Here is a 16,618-nt window from a genome sequence, read left to right on the forward strand (position 1 = left end):
TGTTTATCTATCTGTGACTGTGTCCCATTGATAATGGCATTCCATGTCATAGCCTAGCTAGATCACATTCGTACACACTAATAGTCCACAAGGTGACATTTTGACGAACAAGCCACGCCCCTTGTAAGCCACGTGTTCCCCCTACAGTCGGGACACCTTAGCGATCTTCCGCTTCCCGCCCTTACAGGACAACCCACAATCTCACAACTGTCCAATGATCTTTATGTTGGCCAAATATGGTTTTTAATTGACACGCTTTGTGTCCAATAGGACACTCGTTTCAAAAGTCACGCAGGCCACCTGTCCAATTACGTTGCGAGCTGGGAGGGCTGGCCTTTGAGAGTGTGAAGGTGGTTGGGAACGCTGACGGCGGCTGGTTTGTATGAAACATGGCTCCTAGAGAGGGCACCGAGCGCGGTTCCGTCATGGACGGGATCAAAGCCATCCTACTGGGACCGCCCGGAGCCGGCAAGGGGACTCAGGTAAATAGCACGGCATTGTATGCGGTCACTTTATAATTGCACAACGTCTGCAGCTCGGCATATCTTATGCTAACTACTATGAATGCCTGGATAATGGACCGTGAGTGTAGTGACGTGTCAGCCTGTGATTGGGCAACCTATCCCACAACGTGCTATGGTGATAGGCCCGCTCAGTGGAGGAATGGTGTATTTCAGGCTGTCAGGAAATTGCTATAGCTACTGGCTATGAACTGTGATCTCCTATCATTGAGTCATATACACTGGCTACACTCTTTGAATGAGGGCAGTTCGTACAGAGCAACTCTATAATAATTCTGTCAATTGTCCAAACCAGCATTGTATCTATCTCGCTCCACCCAGAACTGGATAAATACGCCCACATTAATATTGCACAGCTGAATAGTAAAGACAAAGTTCACCTTTAGTAACAGGTTACACCCTTATTTAGGGTGTAATCTGTTGCTAGGCAGCACCCCCTTGAGAAGGGGGGGTATCTTATTACTCCCCCCGCTGCAGTTTAGAAACCGTGCACAAGCGCATCAACCGCGTGATTCATTTCCAGTAATTTGTGACTGAGGAAACTACAAGTTCTGTATGCCTGACATTGCACCCGTGATCTGTTGATTGCAGGTGCAATACTCTGCAGGCTCCTAAGAAAATAAAATGCACTTTTTTTTTTTTTTTTTTTTACCTGAAAATATACGTGCATATATTTATTTTTAACTTCTTGCCTACTAGGTGCTTTCACCCCCCAGGCCAGTTTTCAGCGCTATCGAAGTATGAAGTCATGCAGGACTGTACCCTTTTGTTCACACACAGCTTTCTTTTAGTGGTGTTTAACCAGTTGCCGAACAGCCGCCAAAGTTGTACTGCGGCAAGTTGGCTTGACTGCCTGAATCAATGCACTGGTAAGTTGGTTTGTGCACTGGCTTTTGCGCCCACGGGTCCGGTGAACTCGCTGTCCACCCGCGATCACAGGAAGGAGCCAAAGCGGGCATCTGTCAATGTAATCAAACATCCCCGTTCTGACAGTAGAGGGAGATCAGCTGTTCCTAGTGATCTCGATCTCTCGGTCTCGTCTCCTTACCTGCCAGTGCCATATATACAGTGATCAGGTTATGTTACGCAGAGTAAATTGATACCCAATCTGACACGCTTCGAAACTGTGCCCCCATCGTGGAATGGTGACAAACTTTGGCACTTAATCTCCACTGGCGACGTCCAATTTCTGCAGGTTACCAGTTTTGCGTTAAAGGAGGTCTAGTGGTAGAATTATTGTTCTCGCTCTAATGATCGCGGCAATACCTCACGTGTGTGGTTTGAATACAGTTTTCATATGCAGGCGTATGCGTTCAATTCTTTGTGCAAGCTCGGTGTTACGGGGTGCTTTAAAATGTATTTTTCTTATTTTATCTTTTTTATTTTTAAACTGTCCTTCTTTTTTTTTTTTTTTTTTTTTTTTTTTTAAATAAATTTGGGTCACAATGTAAACATCCTTTGTAATAGAGAAAAAAAGCATGACAGGACCTCTTCAATGTGAGATCTGGGGTCAAAAAAGACCTGCAATATAAAAAAAATCCCAGTTTTTGGAGCATTGGGCAGGAGTGACGCTTAACGTCACTTCCGCCCTCCAATGCCATGGAGCCGAGCAGGGGCTATCTTTGCATCCAGGCAGTGAGGGAAACGGACGTAAGCTGCGAGTACGATGGGAGCGCAGGGGGGGGGGGGGACTCCTCTCCCACCACTGATAAAAGTGATTTTGCAGCCAATCCGCCGCAGAGACCGCTTTTATCTTGAAGAGAAATGCACGTAGTTACTGAAAATACCAGGGTTATGGGAGCTATCTGCTGCCATAATGGTATTTAGCATCAAAGTACTGACGTACAGGTATGACGATTTTGGTAAAGTTGTTAAAAAAAAAACCTCTGCCTGCTCTGTGCAATGGTTTTGCATAAAGCAGCCCATATCCTCCTTTTCGAGTCCCACGCCAGCACTCCTGGCCTCTACCTCCTGCTGTGGGCACACAAGCAAGCGCACTTCCTGGCTGTTGCCCGGCTTGCCCCCTCAGTTTCCTAAATGGCTGTGATTGACACCAGTGGATTCTAATGGCTCCCGCTGCTGCCAAAAGCCAATCAGGAATGCAAGTCCCCGAAGAGGCAAGGCTCTTGTTGACATTGCTGGATCCAGATGCATAAGGGTAAAAAAAACATAGTGCCAGATTTCTTTTTGATTACATTGTTGCACATCAAGTTTAGTGAGCTTGGTTATACATGGAACTATACACCTAAAGAAATAAACTACATCTATTGTTAATTGCTTGGAAACTTTGAACTGTCATTGGAAGTTGCATCTGTGGAAAGGAAGTGTTCTGAGGGTAAAGTACTCTGCAGTGGCTGACCCTGTTAAAGCAGATCAATAGATTCCTGTGAGGACTATGCTTTTGTTGCACATGTTACATAGCGCAAACAGACAGTTAGGATGGACTTGTATATGCTTCCATTACTGATGTCCTTTTGAAAATAATTTGGTAGTTCTTGAAATCATTTCTGACCCAGAACAAGTATACAGCAAGTGAAGTTAAAATGTTCAATCTGCCTACTTGTTCCAGGTCAGCGCCTTTAGAAAGTATTCAATCAATTTTTGTTGAAATGACCAGGTGTGACTAGGCCCTATGGCTGCAGTGTATCCTGGAAAGTGGGACTCGTTAAGACCAACATTTATTATTAGAGGTCGACCGATATGGGTTTTTCTCTGGCCGATGCCGATGCCGATATTTAGAAATCGGGGGAGCCGATGGCCGATATATGAGGCCGATTTTTGCGGCCGATATTTTGGGCCGATTTTTGGATTGGGATGCATTGTGGAGGAGGATGGATGGTGCTGGGCGTGGGTGGGAGATGCGTTGTGGAGGGGGAAAGATGGTGCTGGCTGTGCCTGGGGGATGCATTGTGGAGGGGGATGGCTGGATGTTGCTGGCCTTGGAGGGGGGATGCTTTGTGGAGGGGAAGAGATGGATGGTGCTGGCTGTGGATGGAGGGAGGGGGTGGATGGATGCAGCTGGCCGTGGGTGGGGGATGTATTGTGAAGGGGGATGGATGGAGCTGGCCGTGGGTGGGGGATGCATTGTGAAGATGGATGGAGCTGGCCGTGGGTGAGGGATGCATTGTAGAGGGGGGATGGATGGATGCAGCTGGCCGTGGGTGGGGGATGCATTGTGAAGGGGGATAGATGGATGGAGCGAGCTGGCCGTGGGTGGGGGATAAATTGTGAAGGGGGATGGATGGATGCAGCTGGCCGTGGGTGGGGGATGCATTGTGAAGGGGGGTGGATGGATGGAGCTGGCCATGGGTGGGGGATGTATTGTGAAGGGGGATGGATGGATGCAGCTGGCCGTGGGTGGGGGATGCATTGTGAAAGGGGATGGATGGATGGAGCTGGCCGTTGGTGGGGGATGGATGGATGGAGCTGGCCGTGGGTGGGGGATGCATTGTGAAGGGGGATGGATGGATGGAGCGAGCTGGCCGTGGGTGGGGGATGCATTGTGAAAGGGGATGGATGGATGGAGCTGGCCGTTGGTGGGGGATGGATGGATGGAGCTGGCCGTGGGTGGGGGATGCATTGTGAAGGGGGATGGATGGATGGAGCGAGCTGGCCGTGGGTGGGGGATGTATTGTGAAGGGTGATGAATGGAGCTGGCTGTGGGTGGGGGATGTATTGTGAAGGGGGATGGATGGATGGAGCGAGCTGGCCGTGGGTGGGGGATGTATTGTGAAGGGGGATGGATGGATGGAGCTGGCCGTGGGTGGGGGATGTATTGTGAAGGGGGATGGATGGATGGAGCTGGCCGTGGGTGGGGGATGCATTGTGAAGGGGGATGGATGGATGGAGCGAGCTGGCCGTGGGTGGGGGATGTATTGTGAAGGGTGATGGATGGAGCTGGCCGTGGGTGGGGGATGCATTGTGAAGGGGGATGGATGGATGGAGCGAGCTGGCCGTGGGTGGGGGGATGTATTGTGAAGGGGGATGGATGGATGGAGCTGGCCGTGGGTGGGAGATGCTTTGTAGAGGGGGGTGGATGGATGGAGCTGGCCGTGGGTGGGGATGGATAAAATGAGTGTGTATACAGGAGAGGTGTGTGCTCTAACATGTACACACTGTTCCCTCCAGCACTGTCCATTGGATGACACCTGTGAGCTCCCACGTGAGTTGGAGTACAATCACTAGAGAGCCGAGGCACCTATCAGAGATGATAGGAATACTGTACATTACCCCAGTCTCCAGCAGCACGAGAAATGAATCCTTCAGCCACGCTGCTGGTAGCCTGCGCGCCGGCCCCGCCCCCCCCTACCTCGACGGGCTGTAGCAGAAAGCAAACTTGTCACAAGCCCGAGCAGCTGCAGTAGTTGCTTGTCTGCGCGAAGAGATCACAAAAGCTTCCTGCATGCTGGGACGGTGGCGGGATTACTTAACATGGGCTCTAGGCTACGGCTGCCGTAGCCTAGAGCCCATGTTAAGTAATCCCGCCACCGTCCCAGCATGCAGGAAGCTTTTGTGATCTCTTCGCGCAGACAAGCAACTACTGCAGCTGCTCGGGCTTGTGACAAGTTTGCTTTCTGCTACAGCCCGTCGAGGTAGGGGGGGGGAGGGGCCGGCGCGCAGGCTACCAGCAGCGTGGCTGAAGGATTCATTTCTCGTGGAGCGGGGTTTAGCGCGGCAGCCGAAAATCGGCCGATTTTTTTACAATAATCGGCCGATGCCGATTTCTTAAAAACTGCCAAATATCGGCCGATATATCGGCCGACCGATATATCGGTCGACCTCTATTTATTATTCCATAGAAATGTTTTGGAGGATGCATTCCAAAGTAAGGAGCCATGAGATTCACTTCACCAATGTTTCTCATGATGGAGTTGGGGTTAGGGATGTCCACTGGGGAAACAGATGGCATAGTACACCCTGGCTATTGTCTTCTGCTAAGTAAATGTGTACTTTATCAGCAAATGGTCTAGCTACAATTGCATACATCTTCGTTGATAGAATTATCCAAAAGCTATGAATATGGCATGGAATATTGATTTTACATGCACCTTCATTTACAATCTTTCCATTTATTTCAGGCCCCAAAACTAGCAGAAAAATACTGCGTTTGTCACCTTGCCACAGGAGATATGTTAAGAGCTATGGTTGCATCGGGATCGGAGCTGGGAAAACGTCTGAAAACTACAATGGATGCAGGAAAACTGGTTGGTGTTTGTCGAAAGCTACGTAAACTATTGTTTACTTGTCTTAACACTAACGTGATTGCTTTGTTCTGTGTTTAGGTCAGTGATGAAATGGTTGTAGAACTGATTGAAAATAACCTGGATACACCGCCATGTAAAAAGGGATTCCTGTTGGATGGATTTCCTCGTACTGTCAAGCAAGCAGAAATGGTAACTTCTGAAATGGGCATAAAAAAAAAAAAAAATTTTTTTTTTTTTTTTCTTGTGTTTGAGTATATGCAGACAGATGTGCATTCACAAAAGACAACCTTTTGAAGATAGGAAAAGTCATCCAAAATGTCACATCTACATAACTTTCATGCAGATTTGTTAGAGAACTTTTTCTAAGAAAAGTATAAGGCTCCATGCACACTGGACGTTAAAATGACGTTATAAAAACGCCAGTAGCTTTGCGTAGAGCAAGGGATAACCAGTCAGGCCTCGTTCACACGACAGAGTTTCTCGGCAGAATTCGGCGAGAAACTCGGTCAGAGCCGGATTCTGCCGAGAAACTCTGTCGTGTGTACACTTTCGGCCCGATGGAGCCGCCGAGGAACTCGTCGAGAAAATGGAGAACACGTTCTCTATTTTCTCGTTGTTCTATGGGAGAACTCGGCCCGCCGAGCTCCTCGGCGGCTTCAGGGCTGAACTCGCCGAGGAACTCGACGTGTTTGGCACGTCGAGTTCCTCGGCCGTGTGTACGAGGCCTCAGATGTTAATCCCCGTAATCACCAGACCAATTTTCAGCTTTCGGTGCTCTCACATTTTGAATGACAATAACTCGGTCATACAACACTGTAACCAAATGAAATTTTGGTCTTTTTTTTCCCCACAAATAGAGCTTTCTTTTGGTGGTATTTGATCACCTCTGCGGTTTTTATTTTTTTCGCTATAAATGAAAAAAGAAAATTTTGTAAAAAAATGAATTTTTCTTCATTTAAATAATAACATTTTGCAAAAAATGAAATTTTCTTCATAAATTTGGCCTAAAATGTATACTGCTACATATCTTTGGTAAAAAAAAAAATGTGGTTATTATTTAGTCTGGGTGAAAGTTATAGGGTCTACAAGCTATGGTACCAATTACTCTCTTGTTTCTTGAGACCCAAAGGCCCCATACACACGAGAGGATTTATCCGCAGATACGGTCCAGCGGACCGTATCCGCGGATAAATCCTCTCGAGGATTTCAGAAGATTTCTATGCGATGGCGTGTACACACCATCGCATTGAAATCCGCGCTGAAATCCTCTGGCGATGACGTGTCGCGCCGTCGCCGCTATTATGACGCGCGCGACGCTGTCATATAAGGAATTCCACGCATGCGTCAAATCATTACGACGCGTGCGGGGAATCCCTTTGGACGGATGGATCCGGTAAGTCTGTACAGACGAGCGGATCCATCCGTTGGAATGGATTCCAGCAGATGGATTTGTTGTGCATGTCAGCAAATATCCGATCTGCTGGAATCCATCCCAGAGGAGATTTCTCCGCGGAAACAGATCCGCTGGCGTGTACACACCATTGGATCTATCCGCAGAAACCCATTTGCTGGGATTTATCTGCGGATGGATTCTATCGTGTGTATGGGGCCTAACATGCCAGAAAAGTACAAATAACCCCCAAATGACCCCTTTTTGGAAAGAAGACATTCCAAGGTATTTAGAAAGAGGCATGGTGAGTTTTTTTGAAGTTGTCATTTTTCCCCCACAATTCTTTGCAAAATCAAGATTTTTTTTTTTTTTTTTTTTTAACAAAATGTTCATATTCGCAGGTTATTTCTCACACACAGCATATGCATACCACAAATTACACCCCAAAACACATTCTGCTATTCCTCCTGAGTATGGCGATACCACATGTGTCAGACTTTTACACAGCGTGGCCACATACAGAGGCCCGACATGCAGGGAGCACCATCAGGCGTTCTGGAACACCCAGACCAATTCTGACATTCCTCTCCTACATGGAAAAATCATTTATTTGCTAGAAAATTGCATAGAACCCCAAAACATTATATATGCTTTTTTAGCAAAAACCCTAGAGAATACAATGGCGGTCGTTGCAACTTTTTATCGCGCACGTTATTTTCACAGCAATTTTTCTAATGCGTTTTTTTTGGAAATAAAACTGTATTGTGCTTTAAAAAAAACAAAACATAAAGTTAGCCCAATGTTTTTGCATAATATGAAAGATGAAGTTACGCCGAGTCAATAGATACCCAACATGTCACCCTTCAAAATTGCACACGCTTGTGGAATGGCGCCAAACTTCGCTACTTAAAAATCCCCATAGGTGACGCTTTAAATATTTTTACTGGTTACATCTTTTTAGTTGGAGAAGATGTAACACACTGACGGTGTGTAGCAAGGAGAGCCAATCGGCAGCATCTCCTCCCAGGGGACATCAAGAAATGTAATTGGGGCACTGATCATCAGTGCACTAAATTACAATAACACGCCTGTCGGTGCCCATAAGTACTGCCTCATCAGTGAAGGAGTAAAAACTACTTATTAAGAAAATTTACTGACAAAAAAAAAAAAAATATATATATATATATATATATATATATATATATATATATATATATATATATATATATATATATATATATACACACACAGGGAGTGCAGAATTATTAGGCAAGTTGTATTTTTGAGGATTAATTTTATTATTGAACAACCATGTTCTCAATAATAAACTCATTAATATCAAAGCTGAATATTTTTGGAAGTAGTTTTTAGTTTGTTTTTAGTTTTAGCTATTTTAGGGGGATATCTGTGTGTGCAGGTGACTATTACGGTGCATAATTATTAGGCAACTTAACAAAAAAAAATATATACCCATTTCAATTATTTATTTTTACCAGTGAAACCAATATAACATCTCAGCATTCACAAATATACATTCCTGACATTCAAAAACAAAACAAAAACAAATCAGTGACCAATATAGCCACCTTTCTTTGCATGGACACTCAAAAGCCTGCCATCCATGGATTCTGTCAGTGTTTTGATCTGTTCACCATCAACATTGCGTGCAGCAGCAACCACAGCCTCCCAGACACTGTTCAGAGAGGTGTACTGTTTTTCCTCCTTGTAAATCTCACATTTGATGATGGACCACAGGTTCTCAATGGGGTTCAGATCAGGTGAACAAGGAGGCCATGTCATTAGTTTTTCTTCTTTTATACCCTTTCTTGCCAGCCACGCTGTGGAGTACTTGGACGCGTGTGATGGAGCATTGTCCTGCATGAAAATCATGTTTTTCTTGAAGGATGCAGACTTCTTCCTGTACCACTGCTTGAAGAAGGTGTCTTCCAGAAACTGGCAGTAGGACTGGGAGTTGAGCTTGACTCCATCCTCAACCCGAAAAGGCCCCACAAGCTCATCTTTGATGATACCAGCCCAAACCAGTACTCCACCTCCACCTTGCTGGCGTCTGAGTCGGACTGGAGCTCTCTGCCCTTTACCAATCCAGCCACGGGCCCATCCATCTGGCCCATCAAGACTCGCTCTCATTTCATCAGTCCATAAAACCTTAGAAAAATCAGTCTTGAGATATTTCTTGGCCCAGTCTTGACGTTTCAGCTTGTGTGTCTTGTTCAGTGGTGGTCGTCTTTCAGCCTTTCTTACCTTGGCCATGTCTCTGAGTATTGCACACCTTGTGCTTTTGGGCACTCCAGTGATGTTGCAGCTCTGAAATATGGCCAAACTGGTGGCATCTTGGCAGCTGCACGCTTGACTTTTCTCAGTTCATGGGCAGTTATTTTGCGCCTTGGTTTTTCCACACGCTTCTTGCGACCCTGTTGACTATTTTGAATGAAACGCTTGATTGTTCGATGATCACGCTTCAGAAGCTTTGCAATTTTAAGAGTGCTGCATCCCTCTGCAAGATATCTCACTATTTTTGACTTTTCTGAGCCTGTCAAGTCCTTCTTTTGACCCATTTTGCCAAAGGAAAGGAAGTTGATTAATACTTCTGCACTCCCTGTGTGTATGTGTGTGTGTGTGTGTATATATTATATACTTTTTTTTTTTTTTTTGGAAAATGTAACCACTTGCTGACTGCTGCACGCCGACATACCTCGGCACAATGGCAGTGGTGGGCAAATGGGCATACAGGTACGTCCCCTTTAACTTGCCATGTGGCGGGCGCACGCGTCCTCCATGAGCATGCCCCGCAAACTCTGTTCGCCGGTGGCCCGGGACCATGACAAGGAGAGGCACAACGGGGAGATGCCTATGTAAACAAGGCATTTCCCTGTTGTGCCTAGTGACATGTCGGGGACCTACTGCTCCCTGTCGTGTCAGTGGTGCAGAGGTGATCAAATACCACCAAAAGAAAGCTCCATTTGTGGGGGTGGGAAGGACGTCAATTTTGTTTGGGCAGGAAGGGGATGAAAGTGCCCTGGAGGCAAGTGGTTAAAAAAAAATAGTAAAAAGCTGACAAACAACAAATTATGGAACAAATTTAATAAAAAAAAAAAAGTGCATAGGAACACACGAAAAAAGCTCAAACGCCACGTTCAGGTGTGAAAGCAGTCTAATAGTTTTGCAGATAGAGCAGCAAATAAAGCTGTATATTTCCTATGTTGTAATATGATGTCATTCTTGTATTTTTAGCTTGATGAACTTCTTGAAAAGCGTCAAGAAAAACTAGATTCAGTCATTGAATTTAGTGTAGATGATTCTTTGCTTGTAAGAAGGATCTGTGGCAGGTAACAGCAGCAACATTTTTCTTGGATTCACTCCATTCTGGCCTCCTATGGTATTTTGGATTGTTTTTGTTACTTTTATGTTGACTACATTCTTATCTGTTGCTGTAGGTTGATACACCAACAGAGTGGACGATCATACCACGAAGAGTTCAATCCTCCTAAAGAACACATGAAAGATGACGTGAGTTTGCAGTGCATTACAACCAACATTTCCGCTAGTCCTTTGCATACCAGTAGCAAGTAATGCTTCCTAGACTTTGACAGGTTCACACAAGAACCACACCAGTTATTGCACATATGATTCTGTGGAGTGCTAGAATACACAAACTATTAGTTCCTGAGAACTGGACCTTGTAGACGCTTATCGTGTAAAATGGGAACATTAACTAAAGAGCTTAAAGTATAATATGCTAACTGTTGATAGAGGGTAATTTAAAGAATGGCTCTGGTCTAATAAAGAAATGTGTTACAGCTTGTTTGGCTATACTTCTCCAAATGGATTAAAGGAGTGCGTTTCTTTCTGCACTCCTGTGACCTGTTTTCAGTAGCTGTCGGCTGACATCAGAGCCAGACCCAGCTTGGGCAAGATTGTGACGATGAAGTCTAGATCCGCCCACATGCCCGGACCGACACCTGGCTCAGCCTCTCGTGAGCTGCTAAAAACCTGAGCTAGGCTTCCAGGAGAGGACAGGGGGAGTCTTTTACCCAGGCACAGTCTTGATTCCTTTTAGGGGTGCTTGGGTGAAATCGCTCCCCCTCCACCCTTGCGTAACAAACATAACTCTATATGACCTCATCTTTCGTCGGCTGCCTTGGTCATCTACAATGTTCATTAAACTATTGATTATATCGAATCTACCACACTTCTGTTACAGCGGCACATTTCATGTTGTATACTCTTTACTTTGTGACATGTTACATATGTTCCTAAAAATGGTAAAGTACTTTTTCTTGTATTCACTACTTTGTTACCTTTTGATATGTGACCATAAAAATCTATACATTTAAAAAATAAAAAACCTGAGCTAGATGCTCCCGCCCCCTCCACAGCCCGGTGCTCCAGTGAGCGGTGGGGCAGAGCAGTGACAGTCAGTCACCAGCTCTCCGCTGAGGGAGCTCTGAGAACCGAGCTATCAGCAGTGTTGGATTGCTCAGTTCTCAGTGTTAGAGCTGGCAGGGGGACAGATGATGCATCCACCTAGCAACGCTGTATCCAGGCCTAGGCCAACAAGGCCCAGGGAAGCACTTTGCAGGGGGGCAGCACAAAGAGAGTCTCCGCCGGCTTGCACTACACTGTTAGGCAAATTAGCCTAGCGCCCCCATAAAGCGGCCGCTCTGCTTCCACCCAGCATTCCGCAACTGTGTGTGTGTGGGAGGGGCAGGTGGGGTGCTTCTAATTTTGACTGTCCTATCATCTTGGACCACAAACCTTCCTCACTGTGCTATGTTTCTGTTGCACCATTGGCATGGTTATATTTTCTTAGTCCTCTCAATAAAATTATCAGAGATAGCCCCTGACAGTTTTTTTTTTTTTTTTTTACACCATCCCTGTCCAATTGCAGAGATTTTCCTTCACTTCCTGCCCCATTGCCAAACAGGAAGTGAGAGAAAAACTATGCAAATTAAGGGAAGCCATTGCCCACCCCCAGGGCGGGGTTTTTAAAAAAAAAAAAACAGGGTGTGGCCTTGACTGGAAGGGGTGGGTTGTATTTAAATTAGGAGGTGCAGAAGTTTAGTCAGGCCTAGGGCAACACAAAACCTAAATACACTACTGCCACCTAGGTAAGTATGATCTTGGCGTGGGGGGGGGGGGGGGGGGAGGCAAGAACAGATTAGGTGTATCAGAGTCCAGCACCAGAAATCATTTAAGGTTGTAGCATCAGTATAATGCCGTTTTACATCAAAGAGAAGGGGTAAAAGAAGTGGCGCAACATACAAAATAAACCAGCAGAATAAATATACACAATAAAAGCCCTGTAGATAGTAACAATTATATCAGTGGGCACATTAATCAATTAAAATCAGTGGGGCGACTCAACTATAATGAAGGGGGGGGGGGGGGGGTTTATAAGTCCAATGGAAAAAGTTGTAAACTAATGGTGGCAGCCATCCTCCAAAAAAATTGTGTATACATGCATACGGTGCTTCTCTCGGGTTGCTTTGCAGCCTGATAGTAAAAAAAAAAAGTGTTCTTGTTGTATCCAGCTGTTTTACTCTGCAACTTATAACACCAACATGTCCTAAATAAAATTCCAAAACCAAATAGCCGAGTTGGAAAAGGGATCACCCTCCCCCTTTTTCCCATGCAAGGACACCCACCCTTTTTCTCCTTCAACCACTGTGTGATCATTATTTGCTATGTTCTTTGGGTCATTGTCATGTAATGATTAGCTGTGTTGGAATTCCACCTGACATTGTTTTGTATTAAGGCAAAATAATATTTTAGTCTCATCTGACCAGAACACCTTTTTCCATGTGGCCTCAGAATCTTGGAAAATGTTCAGTTAAGACTGCATGTGGATTTTTTTTTTCTTGCACCTCTCCCACATTGGTGGAGAATTTCTGATGTCACATGCACACAATGACCATGTAATTGGCATGTAATTTTTTTTTTTTGGGGGGGGGGGGGGGAGTGGGGGCTTTAGGAGAAGGGGACTTCCTGTCCCACTTCCTCCTTCTGACGAGGGGCTGGTAAGGCGATTAGCTTAATCGCCTTATTGCAGCCCCTCCCTGTAGGCAAGCGCCTGTTCAATCGGACGGCGCCGCATGCGCAGTGGGTGCCCGGCCGTGAAGCCGAAAGCTGTCACTGCCGGGTGCCCACACCAGAAATGAAGACGCCGGGGGGGGGCGAGGAGCGGAGCCCCGGCCGGCGTGTCGCTGGAGCCGTGGAGCAGGTAAGTGTCTGTTTATTAAAAGCCAGCAGCTACACCTTTTTTGTAGCTGCTGACTTTTAATAAACTTAAAAAAAGGCTGGAACACCCCTTTAAGAGTTGCTGTAGACCTCTTGGTAGCCCCTCTGACCAGCTTTCTCCGATGTCTTTTATCCAGTTTGGAGTGATGTCCAGGGAGGATTTGTCTTGTACCAAACACCTTCCACTTCCTAATGACCTTCACTGTGCTTCTAGGCATTGATAAAGCCTTTGAAATGTTTTTGTATCCATCTCCTGACTTGTGCCTGTCCACAACTTTATTCCAGAGTTCTTTTGACAGTGCCTTGCCACCCATTCAGGAAAGCTCTTTTCATGCTAAGCTAATCAAAATGACCACAGTTGAAAGCCTATGGCTTTGTGTGTCATTGAGTGGGTGATTTACCTATACCTGATTGAGTTTACAAGTCATTTTTTTGGAGGAGGTGATCCTTTTTTCCAACTCGGTGATTCTTTTAAAAATAAAATTATGACATGGTGTTATATTTTTCACTTGGATGTTATAACTTGCACTGAGTAAATACAGCTAGATAAAAACAAGCTGTCTGTTTTCATTTCTGTCTGCAAGGCAACAAAACACAATTTTAAAGGTGGGTGATTCTTTTCTATACCCACTGCATATATTCTTACACATTGCCTTTCAATATCCTGGTTTTCAGACCAGCTCAAGCAAAGTACAGTGGTACCTCGGATTGTGAGTAACGTGGTTAACGAGCGTTTTGAAATACGAGCACTGTATTTTTAAAAATCCTGACTCGGTTTGCGAGTGTTGGCGCCCCCCACCTCTGGCCACATGCGGTATTGCATACCATTTGAAGTCAATGTGGAACAAATTATTTTTGTTTTCATTGACTTCAATGAAGAAACTCGCTTTGATATGTACTTTGGATTACGAGGATTCTCTTGGAACAGATTATGCTCGTAATCGGAGGTTCCACTGTATGCTAAAAAGAGGCACACGCTCTTCAGCGTGTGACTCATTGTTTGAGGCAAAAAACTGGAAACATTTATTTGGCCCATAGAAGGGGCTGTATTTTGATATTGCATGAAAGTTTTATATTCTTTGAACAGAATGCAAATGTTGCGTAATGTAATTACTTAGTTTGATATGTTTTTGTGGCTTTTGCTGGGCATCTATTGTCAGAAGCTTCTGCCTCCAGTGATATAAAAATTATTTTTTTTCCCCACATTTATAAAGGTCTGTGTGACTGTTACCAGGGCTTCTCATTTATAGAGACTAACTGCTTTTGCAGGTGACTGGTGAGCCTTTGGTGAGACGTTCTGATGATAATGAAGCTACCCTGAAGTCTCGACTGGAGGCCTATCACACTATGACTTCACCACTTGTCGAATATTACCAACGCCATGGAATCCATAAAGCAGTAGATGCTTCACAGTCTCCAGATGTGGTGTTCGCAAGCATCCTGGCAGCTTTCTCCAGAGCTCGCAGTAAAGACCTTGTTATATTTTTGTAAATCTTCTTGGGTGCAAATAATTTCATCAACTTTTCAGAACATTAATATACTCCTTGAGGCTGTCTATTCTAAAGGGATGTCTTGTTTACAAAGGAATGTTAAACCTATGTGCACACTTATAACTATTGGCAAGCGACTTTTGCTTTCATCCCTCCAATAAAAGTGCTGGCAAACTGAATAATTTATTTTTCTAATTTTAGAAATTCTTTCGTCCTTTGTCTTGATCTTTTGTGGGTATGGAATTTGAGTTCATTTTTATATTTTAAGTTACATTTTTTTTTTCTTTTATTCATTCCAGCGCACTGATTACCTGTCATCCCAGAAGTGTGTTGTCTGCTGTGCCCAAACCCTGTGCACTAGGGCACTGTACGGTAGACTGATGATTGAGTACCCTTGTCAACTCCTCCTCCTACTGCTGTTGTCTCGCTGTTTGTGGTGCTCCTCCATTCTCCTAGATCCCCTGCCACTGCATTCATCATCATAAGTCTTAAAGCTTCTTCTGTTGTAGAAGCTACATTGGGTTTAACCTCATTGTTGAGGTATGTGTGACTGAATCATTATCCATACAGAATGCCTGCTCTATCACTCAGGTACATATCGTTCAAGTCTGGTTTCGAAAGGAGATTTGGACATTAAAATCAAATATTATATTAAAAATTATGAATGTTTTTCACTTGTCTGTGTATTAGATGGTTTCCTGTCAGCTGAAGTATTATCTTTGTGTGCGATTGCCATAAGTGTGGTATAAAGGGCTCATTTTGTAGAGTGACTTATGACAATCTCGCAGCATTGCTAACATTGGATGCGGAGTCTGTGACTACGTTTGTTTTTATTCTCAATCACTTGTCTCTTTTACTTGGAGATTAACAGCCAGTGCATTGTTACTTACAGAAGCAATAAAATGTGTGCAGGTGTGATTTGATTGTATTTATTATTTTTAACAAGCGAATGCGTTTAGGCTAGAATTAATAATGCTTAGATTTATTACACCGTTAACAGAGTGGCATGACACTCAGGATACTTGTGAAAGTAATTAGGGTTTCTTTCATTTCATAATGTTGTAAAGACGCACAAGCACATGTTTCCATGGTGCACTCAGGGCCATTCCACCATTGCATGTTTATGGAGCTCTGTGCAGGAGTTCAGAGCTTTTTCATTTTACTAAACCATTTGCTACAAATCTAGCTTGCTAGAAGAGTCGTAAAGCCAATGCATCCAGCAAAACTTGATTTAAATATAGTCACATACCCATTAGGGTTCATATAGATGGGCTTCAGAAACTTGCAACTGGGATTCCTGTACATCACCCTTCATAATTTGTAATCGCATGTCTATAGTAAGCAGAAGTTGTATATAAAGACAGTTTGGCCTTGGAAGTCTTTCTACAGGCCCAGACTGTGATCAGTTGTGACCCTCTGATGGACAAATTAATACAGTCACAGACCGATGTCTTCCAGTGATCAATCATTTCTGTAAATCTGGTTTCCCAACAAATTTATAGCCATAACTGCAAGTTTTGAGTTGGCTTGTATTCTACAGTAAAACCTTGCATTGCGAGCATAATTCATTCCGGAAACATGCTTCAATGCTTGTAATCCAAAGCACTCGTATATCAAAGCGAATATCCCCATAAGAAATAATGGAATCTCAGATAATGCATTCCACAACCACTTATTCATAAGTCCTTTCAGTTTATAGTCCATATAAAAAGATTGTAGCAATGTGATTGTGTAACCATAAAATGTCCATCCACA

The 16,618-nt window shown here is 44.4% G+C and overlaps 1 protein-coding gene across 2 annotated transcripts; it reads left to right on the forward strand.

The window, feature by feature from the left end:
- Positions 1-313: 313 nt before the first annotated feature.
- On the forward strand, positions 314-15,781 carry AK2 (adenylate kinase 2). Of its 2 annotated transcripts, XM_040337015.1 has the most exons (7): positions 315-482; positions 5,600-5,725; positions 5,804-5,914; positions 10,368-10,462; positions 10,571-10,643; positions 14,643-14,838; positions 15,163-15,781. In XM_040337015.1, exons 1-7 carry the CDS (start codon positions 390-392, stop codon positions 15,168-15,170), a joined length of 702 nt encoding a protein of 233 aa, XP_040192949.1. In that variant the 5' UTR covers positions 315-389; the 3' UTR covers positions 15,171-15,781. The 2 variants fall into 2 exon arrangements, with proteins under 2 accessions (XP_040192948.1, XP_040192949.1); XM_040337014.1 differs by lacking the exon at positions 15,163-15,781 and having other exon boundaries at positions 314-482; positions 14,643-15,047.
- Positions 15,782-16,618: the final 837 nt, after the last annotated feature.

The sequence above is a fragment of the Rana temporaria genome, chromosome 2, assembly GCF_905171775.1.
Source record: "Rana temporaria chromosome 2, aRanTem1.1, whole genome shotgun sequence".
Taxonomy (NCBI): Eukaryota; Metazoa; Chordata; class Amphibia; order Anura; family Ranidae; genus Rana; species Rana temporaria.

Coding starts and splice junctions, on each gene's coding strand:
- AK2 (XM_040337014.1), top strand. CDS start 390: ATGGCTCCTAGAGAGGGCACCGAGCGCGGTTCCGTCATGGACGGGATC. Junction 10,463..10,570: donor GTAAGAAGGATCTGTGGCAG/GTAACAGCAGCA, acceptor CTGTTGCTGTAG/GTTGATACACCAACAGAGTG. Junction 10,644..14,642: donor AAGAACACATGAAAGATGAC/GTGAGTTTGCAG, acceptor CTGCTTTTGCAG/GTGACTGGTGAGCCTTTGGT.